Source organism: Narcine bancroftii, chromosome 1 (assembly GCF_036971445.1).
Source record: "Narcine bancroftii isolate sNarBan1 chromosome 1, sNarBan1.hap1, whole genome shotgun sequence".
Classification (NCBI taxonomy): Eukaryota; Metazoa; Chordata; class Chondrichthyes; order Torpediniformes; family Narcinidae; genus Narcine; species Narcine bancroftii.
The window spans coordinates 277,936,098-277,951,316 of NC_091469.1; the positions used below are offsets into that span (position 1 = coordinate 277,936,098).

The window sequence follows — 15,219 nt, forward strand, 5'->3', positions numbered from 1 at the left end:
CCCCATGTCTGCCTGGGTTTCCTCTGGGTGATCTGGTTTCCTCCAAAATATACAGGAGTTGTAGGTTAACTGGGTGTAATTGAGCAGCATGGAGTTGTGGGTTGGAAGGGCCTGTTACCATCCTGTTTGTCTTGAAAAAAGGAGGGTCCTTGAAGGGCAATGGTTATTGGGGAATGTGAAGAAGAAGTTTTTATGTAATAAGTGGTAATGACCTGAAACCTGCTGTCTGTGAGGGTGGTAGAACAATTCTGAAAAGAAATTGGATATGCACTTGAAGGAAATACGCTTTTCGGGTTAATTGGATGGTTTGGATTGCTCGACCTGACCATCTCTGAGGAGCAATCCAGTCTGTCCCATTAACCCCAAGGCCTCTTGCTTCTTGCTGTGCCTTAATACTTTATGACTCCTTACTAATTATCTACTTTTGCCTTTATGCCCATATACAGAGAAGTCAAATATTCCTATTATAAAGAACTGTCAGCTGAATTTTGTAAATGTGAAGTGCAGTTCCTTCAAGAGAAGTCATGACCATTGGATTCAGAGGGAAATGAGAACTGAGGGATCAGTCATTTCTGCTGTGTTTGAGGTTGAACTGCAACCAGAGGAGGTGACAGGTTGGTTAAAGAATGCAGAAGGTCCATTTACACATCTTCTTGTGAGCATTATTTAATTGTCCTCATCCTTCTTTCCTTTTGCTGTTCTCTTATCAAAAGTATCTCCTGTTTTTAGAAGTCACTGCTTTTGTTTGGTTGGGGGTGTGGCCTTCAGTTTGGAAGAACCTAAATGAACTACATTTTCTTTCAACCAATTATCTCTTTTGGTGGCAAGCTAGTCACATGTACTTACTTTGTTGCGATACTCGAAAGCATATTTAAATTAAGACGATTAATGACTTCACCCATCTGAAGGAAACACCTCCATTCTCATGTTGTATACAACTGTTCCCAATGGTGCTGCTTGGCTTGTATTTTGAATGGAAGTATGTCCAAATTGTTAGTGGTGTAGAAGTGAAAAGGTGCTGCCCTTTTGAGATTCTTAACAACTCTATCTGGTAGACTATCATTATTGAGTAGCATTGCGTGTGTTTTTTTTCCCCCCAGATACTTGTGATTTTGAATGCATGCGGCGGAAGATGGAGAAAAGGCTTCGAAAAACAACAAGAACATTGAGGAAATCGATCAGCAGGGAACAGTTCTACCTCCGTGTGGCTGGAGCTGAATATGAGGTGGCCAAGAAAACAGCAAAAGGAGTGGATTTGCAGGAATCATGTGTACCTGGCCAGGTTCCTCAGAATAACACATGTGGTGGGTACAAATCTATTAAAGGCTGGTTTTAACTTCTACCATAGTGGTCAATCCGCAATCTGTTCGATCATTCGTTGTAAATTCATGCCACCTCACGTCCAACAAACACTCTTATGGGAGTGAAGCAAATCTTCAGAACTAATGGGAAACTGTTCAACTCACAATAACTACACTCTGGAACCAAGATCATTCAAATCTCAAGAATCGAGCTGATCTGTGCAGATGATTCTTTTGTTTGTGCACAATTGGACCCAGGACTCCACTGGATTCTTCACTCTTTCACCAAAGCAGTTGAGGGTTTGAGTTTTCCACTCAATGTCTGCAAGGCCAAGCCAAACACAATCTGCTGGAGATTGAGCAGTATCAGGGGGTTGAGCAGTATCAGTGTGAGAAAAAGAATGGTTTACATTTTGAGCCATCAACACTGAGGAAACTTGGTGCAGAAGTAGTGTGAAGAGTACAGGGTGGGGGAGGGGTGAGATTAACACTACATGGCAGAGGTGAAATATGATGGACAGGGGAAGAAGAGCAGCAGATGCCAGGCAAAGGGAGAGAGGCCCAAAAAAAAGGGGGTCAGGTGGAGGAAAATGAGTCATACAAAGTGAATTGGGTGACAAAGGATATCAGTGCTGGAATCTGATAAGCAATAATTAGTAAGAATGATGGTATAAAAGGAGACCAGATGGAACCAGAGGGAAGGGAGGAGAGTGGAAAAATCCATTGTGGAGTGGGATGAAAAGTGAAGGTTTAAACCAAAGCAGAGGGGGGGGGGGGCTAAGAGAATGGGTGGGGGGCTAGGTGGGCGTGGTTGGGAAGAGAGACAATACAAGGATGGGTAGGGAAAGAGCAGAAGGAGTACAGAAAAAGAGGGAGGAAATTGATTTTCTGAAATTAGAAAATTCGATGTCATACCTTTGGGCCGTAGACTGCCCAGAAGGAATGTGGTGTTGTTCCTCTAGTTTGTGATGAAATCACTCTGGCAGTGGAGAAGGACAGGAGGCTTCTGTACTAACTTCCATCAAACTTGATGATGAATTTCGGCCTGAGATGGCGACCTTTTTTTTTCCTCCCATGTGCTGCTTTACTTGATGAGTTCCTGTGTTTGGCTTCAGATTCCAGTGTCTGCAGACTCCTGCAAGTCCAAGGTCCTGCACCAAACTTGCCCCTGATGCACTAGAATTCTCTTCAACAGTTCGTAGCTAGAGGCTGGAAAATGAGGGCCACCACCCAGCTAGCATGATATAACATTTCATGTATATTGCTTCAACTTATTGAGGTTTTAGAGAAACATAAAAGCTGCAGATGCTAGAATCTTGAGTAGAAAAAAATTGTTGGAGGAGCTCATCAGTTCAGGAAGCATTCTTGGGTCATCAACATTTCATCAAAACTTTATCAAGAGGCTTTACTTTGGTCCGTGAAGAAAGTGTGAAATTCCAGGGATGGAGATAGGGCATCTTGGGTTTTGAGTAAGGAACCATATGGTATATCTCCTTAATATATCATCCTCAAAGAAAATGGTAGAACAAGAATAACTAGAGTGGAGTAACTCATTATCAAATCATGCACAAGAAATTATCAAAAGAGGGATATTTTGAGAGAAAGAAAAATGTTGAAGAAAAATAACAATTAAAACTTAAGCAGTAAAACTAAGCATTCTCAATGTTGCGACGACAGTTGATTGGTACTGCCCAGTTTTTGTTTGACACGCTGAAGTCTTGAGTGTCTGGTTTGTGGTTGATCTGTTGTGCAAGTGGACAACAGATTTTAGTGTGAACTCACTTGGAGTGACTCTGATGACATTAGGCCTTTTCTCACCTCCATGTAAAAAGGAAATTCCCAAGAAAATTTCTCAGGGCCAACCTTTCCCTGCGGTCTGTATTGGCAAATGACCGAGCGGGGGAATCATCGTGATGTCAGCACTTGCACGCCGCATCACCGCTTGTGAGCTATGTCATCATGTCATCATTTCAGCATTTAATCTTTTCATACCCAATTTGCCTTCAACGAATCAGTTCATTCTGCTATTTTCCTCTTGTATTCAAATTCAAAAATGTAAAATTTCACAAAATAGTTTCCAAGCCTAATATAACATAAAGATTTAACTTTGCTGACACTTGTTACCTTAAATTATAAAGTTCTGACTTAAGTAACAATAATTTTTGTTCTTACGACTTTAGAGAATTTTGGTCACCTGGCCACATTTGCCCAATATTTAAGAATGTGTACTGTGTAAGAAGCAGTTTGTCGTCATTCACTTTGCTATCCTTCAAGAACAGCTTACTCAGTACGTTGCACAAGAGCTCTCAGACCATCAGTGCCTATTTTCTATCACACACACATGCGCACGTGCGCGTGGGAAAGACCCCACCCCCCAATTGCTGGGGAGGACAAATTACAGGGAATTTAGACCACAGTGTGAAAGGACCAGGAGGTCCTGCCTATCCGGTTCCAAGTAGGGGCACCGCTTGCCTGTGGTGTGAAAAGGCTGACTGCATTACTTTTCTTTTTTTTTTAACTTTATTTAAAATTTTATGACATGAATAAAATAAAAATTACATTTAAAGAAATAATAAAAAATAAGATAATAAAAATTAGAATACTACATCATTAAACTACACAAATTAACCCCCCCCCAATAATTATAACACAACATTAATCGTCTAATTTAAAATTAGTCCAACCCTCCCCCCAAAATAAAGAGTGAAGAATTAATTAACAATGTTGTAAATAAAATAGAAAAAAACCCACTTACAAAAAAAGATAAAACTTAACAACAAAAAAAATATCAATACTAAAATAATACCCTTAAACATATATTTAAATCAAACATAATACATGTATTTAACAAATGAAATCCACTTTAAAACTAAGTTCAAATATTAAAATCATATATCAACCACATTTCTGTTATACAAAAAATCATAATTAATAATACATAAATACAGAATTTCCATTAATACCAAGTTTCCTTTATAATTCATCGAGAGAACAAAAACATCCCTTAGAAAAACAATCAGATAAACTTTTTATTCCCTTCCCCTCCCCTTATATAAAAAAAGAAAAATTCTTCATTTATCACATCTTCAAAATTCTCTATCGAAATTAACTTAATTTTATTAAACTCTTCTCCCTCAATGTATTTGTACTTGGTTTTCTTCTTTTTCTTCTTATCACCTTTCCCCTCATCTTCCTCTTCATCTAATTCAACATCCTCAATTTTTGACTTATTATCTTCTGTGACATCATCCTCTTAAAAAAGAGAGAAAAAAGAGAACCCCCCCCCCAATAAAGAGAGAAAAAAAACCTCCTAATTCCCTCTCAATTACAATCAGAAAACAAAAAGAGTTAAAAAAAATTATTTATTTAAAAAAAAATAATTAAAAAAAAACCTTCACTTCTTAACCCGAAAATTAAAAAGAAAAAAAAAAACAGGTTGGAAGTCACGACTACCTCCTCCTGTTTAAACCGCCCAAAGCGGTAACTCCCCCAAAATATTGGGTGTGAGATAACTCACAGGTAGCTGATGACTTCTGGAAACTAGTGCCCACCCAGTTCCCTCTCCCAACTCCCATTTCATTAAACTATCATCATTATTTAAACTATTTAAACTCTTCTCAAAAAAAAGATAAAAGATTTATTTTTTTAAATCAACGTTACCACTTCGACTGCATTACTTTTCATCAGTTGCCTGTGATAGTACAGATTCTATCACCAATGTGTATATGTACAGATTGTAGTGTAGGATGACTGTGATTGGCTGAGAGTATAGCCATGCCTATTGGCAGGTCTTAAAGGGTTGCTCCTAGCCAGACCAGGTCATTCTGGACTGGTCAACCTACATGTGATACGCTCCATTCTTCTAGTTCATAAAAGCCTTGGTTTGGATCAACAAGCCTTTGATTCTTTCGACACGCTCTACACTGCCTTTGGCTTGTGATGCTTGCATAGAAAGTAAAAATGAAATATGATGCCCTGACCTCTTTGGAATAGTTCATTTGCAGTGTTGTGCCAGAGCCTTTATCTAAATCATTGGGTGGCTGGTTGAAGCAGTAAAAAGGAGAGAAAATGTCTTCCTGATTCTTTTTTTAGCCATCTTTAATCATTCTTTTTTTTGCCTTATTAACCATCTGTATGAGGAACTCAAACAGAGGGTAAATATTTTAACATGAATAATGAGAAAGGAAGCCCAAATATTTTTTTAAAAGTCTTCCCCGGTTACGTATGAGAAATTCATTCCCATCCAGATCACAGATCTGCTCGAAGATCAATTACATAATGTTCTTTCACAGATTTTCTCCAACAACAGCAGCACTGATGAGGCAGTTTATAAAGTTAGCAAACATGCTGTCAGAAGCAATAAAAGTAACCTGGAAGTTTTCCCTGTTGTACATACAAACATCTATTGGTAGTACAATGGACATTACATTCAGTAGTTTTGATCTGGCGATGGGTTTATCAACCCAAAAATTTACAATGAAATGTGTAACATATCTAGGGCATTGTAGAAAACAATGAGGAAAGGAAGGCATTCCACATGAAGAAGGGAAAGAATTCTACTTCTTAGTTCAACCTGCAACTCTTTTCCCATGAAGACAACTGCCTCCTTGGTTTCTATAAAAGTCTCTTGAATCAGCAGGTATGAATTTGGAAGGGATGGATTCAGTATTTCTCACCTTCCATTTTCCCTCTCTTTTCTCTGGCCATGTGAAATGATGTTGAGCCTGTCTGGTGTTTTCTGCTTGGCAGTTTGTCAGAAATGGGAGGGGATTGTGAATCATTATTTGTCAGTGTGATTTCACATCGCATCACGTCATAACATAGCAGAGTACACACACATCAATGACTGTGCCTGCTTAGTGGTGCTTATTAATTATGCAGAATGGCAGTGATGTTACCTTGGTGATTTCATGTTCAGAGTATTTTTTTGGTATTACAACCTACAAGGAGAATAAAATCAAATCCAGTTCAATATTTTCATTGTATGGAAAGCAATGCATTGCATAAAACTAATCTGGCTAGGTGAATATAAATTTATAAACATGGAAATTAAATAGCACAGAGCAATATGCAGTCATCCAGTTCAAAACTGCAATAATAATTTGGATAGTAACATAAATAAGATTTTCTCTGTTATCCAAATAGCAATATTTGTGTACATCTAATGCAGATTGAATTAAACCATGGTAGTATAACTTTGTAGTACAGTATAACATTGAGAATGTGATAATTTGTGGATTAATATTATTAAATTAAGATAAAAGCATATTGAAAATTGGCATGAAAGATCAGAGGTCTATTTGACATTCTTACTAATTCACAAAAGTCAAAACCTTTTCAAATTCAGCAGAGTTTTCATCAGGATTGTCCATTACTTTTTGACTTGATATTGGAACCTTTAGCAATTGCTCGTTGTGAAAGTAGAGATTTTCCTGGTGGTCTTTAGGAAAGGCAATGAACAGAAGGTTTCCTTATATGCAGATGATCTTTTGCTTTTTGTTTCTAATGCAGAGGTTTCTTTACCAAGTCAACTGGCTTTGATTTTCTGTATTAGTCAGTTTTCTGGGTAGAAGTTGAATCTGTATAAAAGTGAACTTTTACCTTTATATCAAGTTATTCTAATTTTCCTTTTAAGATTGTGCAGAATCAATTTATTTATCTCAGTATTGCAACTACTAAAATTTTTTGCCTCTATTTAATCAGGTTAGTTTGTCACTTTCAATTATTAACTCTATTAAAATGAAAATTTTTACCTAAATTTTTTGTACCTTTTTCAATCCATAATAATTTTCAGCCCTAAATCTTTTTTTGATTCACTCAATTCGATGATATCTTCCTACATATGTCAGGGGAACACCGTCGCTTAAATAAAGCTCATCTTCAAAAAGCTAAAAGGAATGGCAATTGGTGTTTCCCAATTTTAGATTATATTATTGGGCAATCATTATTCATAAGCTAATTTTTTTTGTTACATTTGAATAATTTGGTTGACCTCCATTCATGAGTAGAAATGGAAATAAATTTTACAAAGAATACTTCTTTACTGTCAATTTTAGGGTCTTTTTTGTCATCTTCTTTATATATGTTAACTGACATTCTATACAAAGCAGATTTAAATGTCTTTGCAATTAAATTTTCTGGTCTCAGAGTCTGCTGAAGTTACCTTCCAACATTTTTTATATAGTTCCATAAAAGCAATGTTTATGCTTGCCAAAAAGTCAGGGTGAAATGTATACATTATTCTGTTTAAAAATGTTTTCTTCCACCAATATGGTGACTTTTCCTTCTAATCTCTGTTGCTAGTTAGTTGTAGTGCTGGCACATACTATGATGGCGAACAGGAGAGGTGTAGATTATGTCCAGCTGGCACATATCAAGATGAAGAAGGACAGCTTTCATGTGAGCCCTGCCCAAACCCTGAAAGCCAAGGAAACCAAAGATCAACTGGTGCACGTAACGTTTCAGAATGTGGAGGTGAGGCGATGTGACAAGTGAATATAAGATGCGTGTTATAAAATATTGTGGGATAATTAAAATATTACAAGCTGCAGCAGGCTTCTTAGATTCTGAAACATAAAGGTCCTAAGTGTAACTTTCATTAGATAACAAGTTATTCTTTTAAATGACTAAACAATAAAATATGAGCTTAGCCATTTGGGATGTTGTGGGTTCAAGCATTGCTCCATGCTCTGTGTAGTGTATTGCAATGGCATGCAAGTTTCTTTAAACTTATAGCTCATCTTTCTATTTAAATAAAGCAGCAGCTTCCACAGGGCCACTCGAAGAAGAATAAGGGATATTTTCTGGACAATACCAGCTTCTCAACATAGTACTTCAAAAAAAGTAGATTAACCGAGAATCTACTGTGCAAAAGGAAGCCATTTCCCCATTGTGTCTAACTAAAGTCATGGTGGAGAAATGCAGACATATCCCCAAATAAGTGCCAGGGTTTCCACATATGCATACATAAATGCAGAAGTCTTGAATTACAATTCCTACTCTGGAACACCTCAGCTTTATTCATCTAATGGAGTAAAAGATTATCTGGAGGGACCTGCTGTATATTGAATTAACTGCTTCCTTAATGCTATTCAAATACTATATCACAGCACTGGTGTTTTAAATTTAAATTCTGTCCAACCATCTGCCCCAGTTGTGCTCTCTCCCTTGTGCCTGTGAACATTAGCACCAATAACTCACACAAGTAGAATTTTAGATTGGAACTTAACAATGCTGGATATTTGTATGCCTGCACTCATGACTGAGACATGCAATGATTCTGCATAAACCAATCCTTCAGTCACAATTGTATTAGTCAATGGTAGTCCTGATAGAAGTAACTAGTGGGGGCAACGATGCATGCTCATGCTGTGGAAGCTCCTTTGTGTTGTGTGAACTATCACAATTTATTACACTAAAAAACAGATCTGAAAGCTCAAAATTGGGCATCAACGAGGCATGATAGTTAGTCAGTAGGAGCAGATTTGTATTTGCCACATACTTTAATGTCATAGCCCAGCATACCTCACACTCCATCACCAGAAGCTGTTTGAACCAGGAGAGCCAAAATCCTATCCGGAACATTGTAGAGATATCCAAAAGGGTAATTCATTTATCTACATAAGTAAAACCCTTGGTATCCAACACCCATGGGAATTGGTAGATGCCAGATAAGTCTATTTTCCTGTTGCTTGAGACTTACTCTTACAATGCATAACTAATACACCTGCATTAAGAATAAACAGTTTGAAAGACAAAAGACAAATGACTTCCACTGACAAACTTCACTTGCATGAATATATAAACCTTAAAACATTTTACTTTATTTTCAGTTACAATCTTTGAAAACATATAACCGTCACTGCATCTGGAGGTTTCTCCCCCTCCACGAAGCAGCCCAAAAGACGAATAATAACATTATAGATAACACTGCACAATGAAGATTTTTCTTCCTGAACACTTCTGGGTGTATTTTATGGATTTTGGGCTACTGATCATGAAAATCACCTTGAAATCTTCATATCACAAATCGTTTTTAAGATATAACTTATTTTTGTGATTTCCTATCATACTTAATATCTACTAGTATACTGCCCACAATGCAAGCTGTTTTGGTCAGATCAAATATGCCTGGGTATGCACTCAGTCCAGGATGTTGTCTTTGGCCTGGCCATGCTTAGTCAGGATAAATGCAGGCAGCTCACATATACAGGTGCTGTGCATTACACTGATTTAGATTGAACACATGTTCAAGCATACAAAACCATGAAGTGAAACATTTCATTGAAAATTCATTTTCTGCAATCGCACTTGGACTTGTTCCCTGCTGATCTTGGTGCAGTCAGTGACTAACATGATTAAAGGCTTCTCCAGGACATTGTGAACATGGAAAAGTGGTATCAGGGCAACTGGAATTCATCAATGCTGACTGACAATTGTTGGGCATTGACACAAGAGGCATTAGATGCTGAGTGCAAATGAAAATCAGTGCAAAACATTTTTTGGTCAGTTGAACTAACGCATCATTAAGCGATTAAACATGCTAAATTCAATAAAAGTTAATTTAATGTTTCTCCAACTTCATACATCTACAGCAATTCTGAAATTATCTTTGTGTAGAGCTTGAAGCTTTCTACTATAATCCCAATTTTTTTTCCAGGAAGCAAACCTTTTGAGAAACTTTGTTGTACTGTATAATTAACCCCCTCCCCCAAGTTTACAAATAAACCCTCTGAATGGGGTGATTTTTACTCAACTGGGATAAGGAGTCATTTTAAGAGAGTCACCCCAACAACGAGCAGCATCAACCAGCTCTTCATCCTGGGTGATACCATTGCTGTTTTATACAACTTTATTCAAACAGCTGCTACAAGCAAAGCGCAACCAAGGCTCTCCGCTGTCTGAATATTTGCTCCCATCTTCACCAAAGGTTTATGTGTTACTTCAGAGAACATTCACTTTTACAATGTTAAACTTACGTCTTTTTTATCTATTATTTTATTCTTATTTATTTCAATTTATAAAATTCTTTTCCTCAGTTTTTTTTGCCGATTGCTTGAGGCTGCCAACTGCTTGAATTCCATATACCAGGGGTTTTACTATACTTAGAAAATACCTAAGGCAACTATGGAAAAACTTGAGTATTATACACATCCAGCAGATATGATGAAACTTCTGTTATCCAGCCACCTCCAGCAATAAATGGAGGTGGGCAGTTCAGAAGGAAGATACAGCTTCATGAATGTCCCATTCTTAACAATGGCAGCACACGGACGGGAGACAAAGTTGAAGGATTTACAAATATTTTCAGTCAGAAACTGCAAGAAAGATCCATGTCAGCCTTCTGATCACCTCCCCCTCTCACTGTAGAAGACAGTCTTCAAATTATTTGATTCACTCTACCTGATACAAAAAAAAGCTGAAGCCACTGGTTGGAGCAAAATCTATGGGATTCCAGCTGTCACACTAAAAGCTTGTCCTCACGAACTACCTATGCCCCAGCCGAGCTCTTTCGGTACAGCTATCAATTTAGTAGAAAAATGCCCAAATGTGCTCTGTTGACAAAAAATAGGACAAATCTAATCCAGCAAATTACCTCCTATATTAGTATAATCAAATTGATCAGTAGTGATGGAAGGCATGATCAAAAGTGCTGCTAAATAGTACTTATCATTAAAAAGCTTTTCACCAATACCCAGTTTGGTTCCACAAGATCCACACATCCCCAGATTCTCATCACATTCTTGAACCAAACATGGACAAAGAAAACGTGCTTGAGTGAGAGGTGAGATTGGCAGTTCTTGAATGGGGGCAAGAGCAGGTCAGAGGTTGGTTTATGCTACTGAGTGACTCGCCTCATGAGACCCCAAATCTTTTTCATCACCTACAGAACAGAAGCTCAGAGCACATGGCTGGAAGAATGCAGTGACAACAACTCTCAAAAAACTTGGTGTCATCCAGGATAAAGCAGCCTTCTTTACTTGAACCCCATACAACCGCTTTAAGATATACTCCCTTCATCATGTAATATCTACAAACTGCAACAAATCACTAAGGGTTCTCAGAAGCACCTGCTAAGCCTGTGACCTCTCCCACATAGAAGGACAAAGGCAGCATATGCATGGGAACAAGAAGCTATTAGGTTCACTTTCACTCACCATTCACTGAGTCACTGGAGCTCCTTGTCCAACAACACGCTGGGAACACTTTTACCACAAGGACTGCAGTGGTTGAAGAAAACAATTCTCCACTATCTTCTCAGTTAGACATGGGACAATGGCTGTCATTTATGCTACTATCTGCATTGTGTAAATGAATAAAAAATGTTATCCAGCCATGCATTTTATCTCAAGTTCTGGAGAAAGTACATGTGGTTTCGAGTTCTCTACTCTGAATTAACTGTTTTTCCTTTGAAACTTCATAGTGGATGGAAAAAGTGACAACTCTGTTTTCTAGAAGATGTACTTTGAATGTGCACATCCTTTGGATTTTGCCTTGCTGTTGAGCATTTCTAGATCACAGGTACGGGGGCTGCCATGAATAATCAAATGAGCTGAAACACTCAAAGTATTGTCATGTCATTGTGACACTGTCAACTCTGCGGAATTGGTTTGATGTCATTTAGTTGATCCATCTCTCATTCACTAGTAACTGAATTGGCAACCAAAATCATATACTGATGAACAGGAGCCTGCTCTCTACACATGAAATTGTAACTTCCAACATGTCACCACCTTCAAAAGAGCAGGAAGAAAAGAAAAATGCAGTTCTTTTTTTGTTGATGTGTGTTACTGTGCTTTTCATATCACTTGCCCAATATATCCTAAGTTCGACTAAGGTGTATCTCTTGTGATAATTTGTGCAAACCCTTACTTTTCATTTGTATTTTCTCATTCAGATTGTGAAACTGAACAGCATTCCAGCTGATTCACTTGCAGGCCAGTACTTATTACATTCAGCTTCATTATTTTTCACATTAGATCCAGTGTACCAGGCATCTGGACCATGTACTCATGATATGTATCAAAGTACCTGATTGATGGAATTCTTGAGGTCATTAATACAGTTTTAGTACCAACAAAACTGCATGGATTTTTTTTTTGTTATGTCTAGATTTAACAACATACAGTATTTATCTAATGCACTTTTCTGGTACATATTGGAAATCTGTGGTAGTAACGCAGCTCCGTGATGTCTCACCAGTGCCTCAACACCACATCCCTACTCTTCTTTTCCTCACGAAATGAATGCCAGCATTGCATTTGTCTTCTTCACCACCGACTCAACCTGCAAGTTTACCTGCAGGGTATCCTGTGTGAGGACTCCCAGATCCCTTTGTATTTGGGAATTTTCAGTTTTCTCCCCATTGAGAAAATAGTCTGCCCATTTATTTCTTCTACCAAAGTGCCTGACCGTACACTTTCTGACAATGTATTTAATTTGACACTCTCTGCCCATTCTTCTAATCTAAGTCCTTTTGCAGCCTCTGTTTCCTCACCACTACTTGCTCCTCCACCTATCTTCGTATCTTCTGCAAACTTGGCCACAGAGCCATTCATTCCATAATCTAAATCACTGATCTACGACATAAAAAGAAGCAGCTCCAAAACAGACCCTCGTGGAACACCACTAGCAACTGGCAGCCACTCAGAATATAATCCTTGTATTCCGACTCTGCTTCCTGCCAATCAGTCAATGTTTTACCCAGGCTAGTATGTTTCCTGTTGACAATAGGCCCTACATGGGATCTTATCTTGTTAAGTAGCCTCTTGTAGGGCCCATTGTCAAAGGCCTTCTGAAAATCCTAATGTACAACATCCACTCCATCTCCTTTATCCAGACTGCATGTCACTTCTTCAAAGAATTCCAATAGGTTTGTCAAGCAAGATTTTCCCTTAAGGAAACCATGTTTTTGGCCTATCTTGTCATATGCCTCCAAGTGCTCCATAATCTCAACTTTAATGATGGATGCCAGCATCTTCCCAACCACTGACGTCAAGCTAACTGGTCTATCTTTTCCTTTGTGCTGCCTCACTCACTTTTTGAATAGCGAGGTGAAATTTGCAATTTTCTAGTCCTCAAGACCATGCCAGTGTTCCCTCTAAGTTGAGCATTCATATGCACGCACCAAACAGTCTGTGTGCACGCACAGAGGAAGTTGGTGTGTGCACAGAGGAAGTTTAGGTGCGCACATTTGTGCATGTGCATGTGTGCACACAGACTGTTTGGTGCAAGTGTGTGCATCCACAGCTTAGAGGGAACACTGCCAGAATCTACTGATTCCTGAAAGATCATTACCAATGCCTCCACAATCTCTACAGCTAATTCTTTCAGAATCCGAGGGTGCAATCTGTCTGATCCAGGAGACTTTTCTATGCTTGGACGATTCAGCTTTCTGAGAACCTTCTCCCTTGAAACAGTAACTGCACTCACTTCCCTTCCCTGATTCCCTTCGCCATCTGGTACACTATTAATGTCTTACACAGTGAAGACTCCTCTGCCATCTCTTTGTCACCCATTATTATTTCTTTAGTGGCATTTTCTAGTGGTCCTACACCTACTCTCGCCTCTCTTTTACTCTTTATGGAGAGCTTTTTGTATCCTCTTTGATATTGTTTGCTAGCCCACTTGAATACTTCATCTTTTCCCTCCTTATGAGATTTTTAATTGTCTTCTGCAAGATTTTAAAAACTTTCCCAATCCTCTATCCACTATGTTTTGCTTCCTCGTATGCCCTTTCTTTTGCTTTTACGTTGGCTTTGACTTCCTTTATCAGCCACAGTTGTGACTTTTTTCTGTTTGAATAGTTCCTCTTTTTTTTGGTGTGTCTGCACCTTCCTCATTACTCGTAGACACTTCATTCATTGCTGCTGTGCTGTCCTCCCATCTTGTGCCCCCTTCCAGTCTACTTTGGCCAATTTCTCTTTCATGCCACTGTGATTCTCTTTTCTCCATTAAAATACTGAAACTTCTGACTTTAGTTTCTCTTTGTTAAATCTCAAATTGAACTGAATTATATTGTGATCACTGCCCTGAAGCTGTCCAATCACCTCTGGTGCATTGCACACCAACCAATCCAGTACAGCTAATCCCCTAGTCAGCTCATCAAAAAGCTGCTCGAAAAAGCCATATCGTAGACATTCTACAGATTTCTGAGATCCAGTCCCAACCTGGTTTTTCCAATCTACTTTCATGTTAACATCCCCCGTAACCACCATAACATTGCCTTTCTGATATGCCTTTTATATTTGTTGTTGTAATTTGTTTTCCACATCCCGGCTACTGTTTGGACATCTGTAAATAACTGCCAATAGTCTCTTTTTATCATTGCCATTTATTAACTTAACCCACAATTATTCTTCTGATCCTAGGTCACCTCTTCCATTCCTTACCAACAAAGCCACACCACTCCCTCTGCTTTCCTGCCTATCCTTTTAATACAAGGTATATCCTTGGACATTCAGCTCTCAATGACATTCATCCTTTAGCCATGACTCCATGATGGTTTCAACATCATACCTGCTAATCTGTAGCTGTGTGCATTTAAATATAATACATTTAGCCCTGTATTTGTTACTTTTCTTTGACTCTGCGTCCCTATGGAACGGGACAAAGTTGCAGTGTTGCTGGAGCTGCTGCATTGCCAGTGTTATCGCTGGTGCAGACCCGGGAGAGTGGAGACACTGTGCTTCTCCAATGGGTTCAAACGCACGGTCCTAATGCCAGAGGCTCCATTCAGGCTTTAAATGACCTGGTAATGGAGCCAATGGAGTTCATAAGTAAAATCCTGCAATTATGAGTTCTGTGCCTAAGATGGCGGCGCCTGCGCTCAGCAGCAACCACAAGGGGTTGCAGACTCCGGGGAGGAGCTGATTGGTGCAAGGAAACAGAAATGAAAAGAATACACCCCGTTAAGAAG

The 15,219-nt window shown here is 38.6% G+C and overlaps 1 protein-coding gene across 1 annotated transcript in view; it reads left to right on the forward strand.

The window, feature by feature from the left end:
• The window catches only part of scube2 (signal peptide, CUB domain, EGF-like 2), a 101,969-nt gene that overhangs the window by 72,584 nt on the left and 14,166 nt on the right, over positions 1-15,219 (forward strand). The window contains exons 15-17 of the mRNA XM_069913957.1: positions 447-614; positions 1,101-1,304; positions 7,605-7,775. Of these exons, the coding sequence (XP_069770058.1) occupies positions 447-614; positions 1,101-1,304; positions 7,605-7,775 (543 nt within the window). The remainder of the gene's footprint in view (positions 1-446; positions 615-1,100; positions 1,305-7,604; positions 7,776-15,219) is intronic.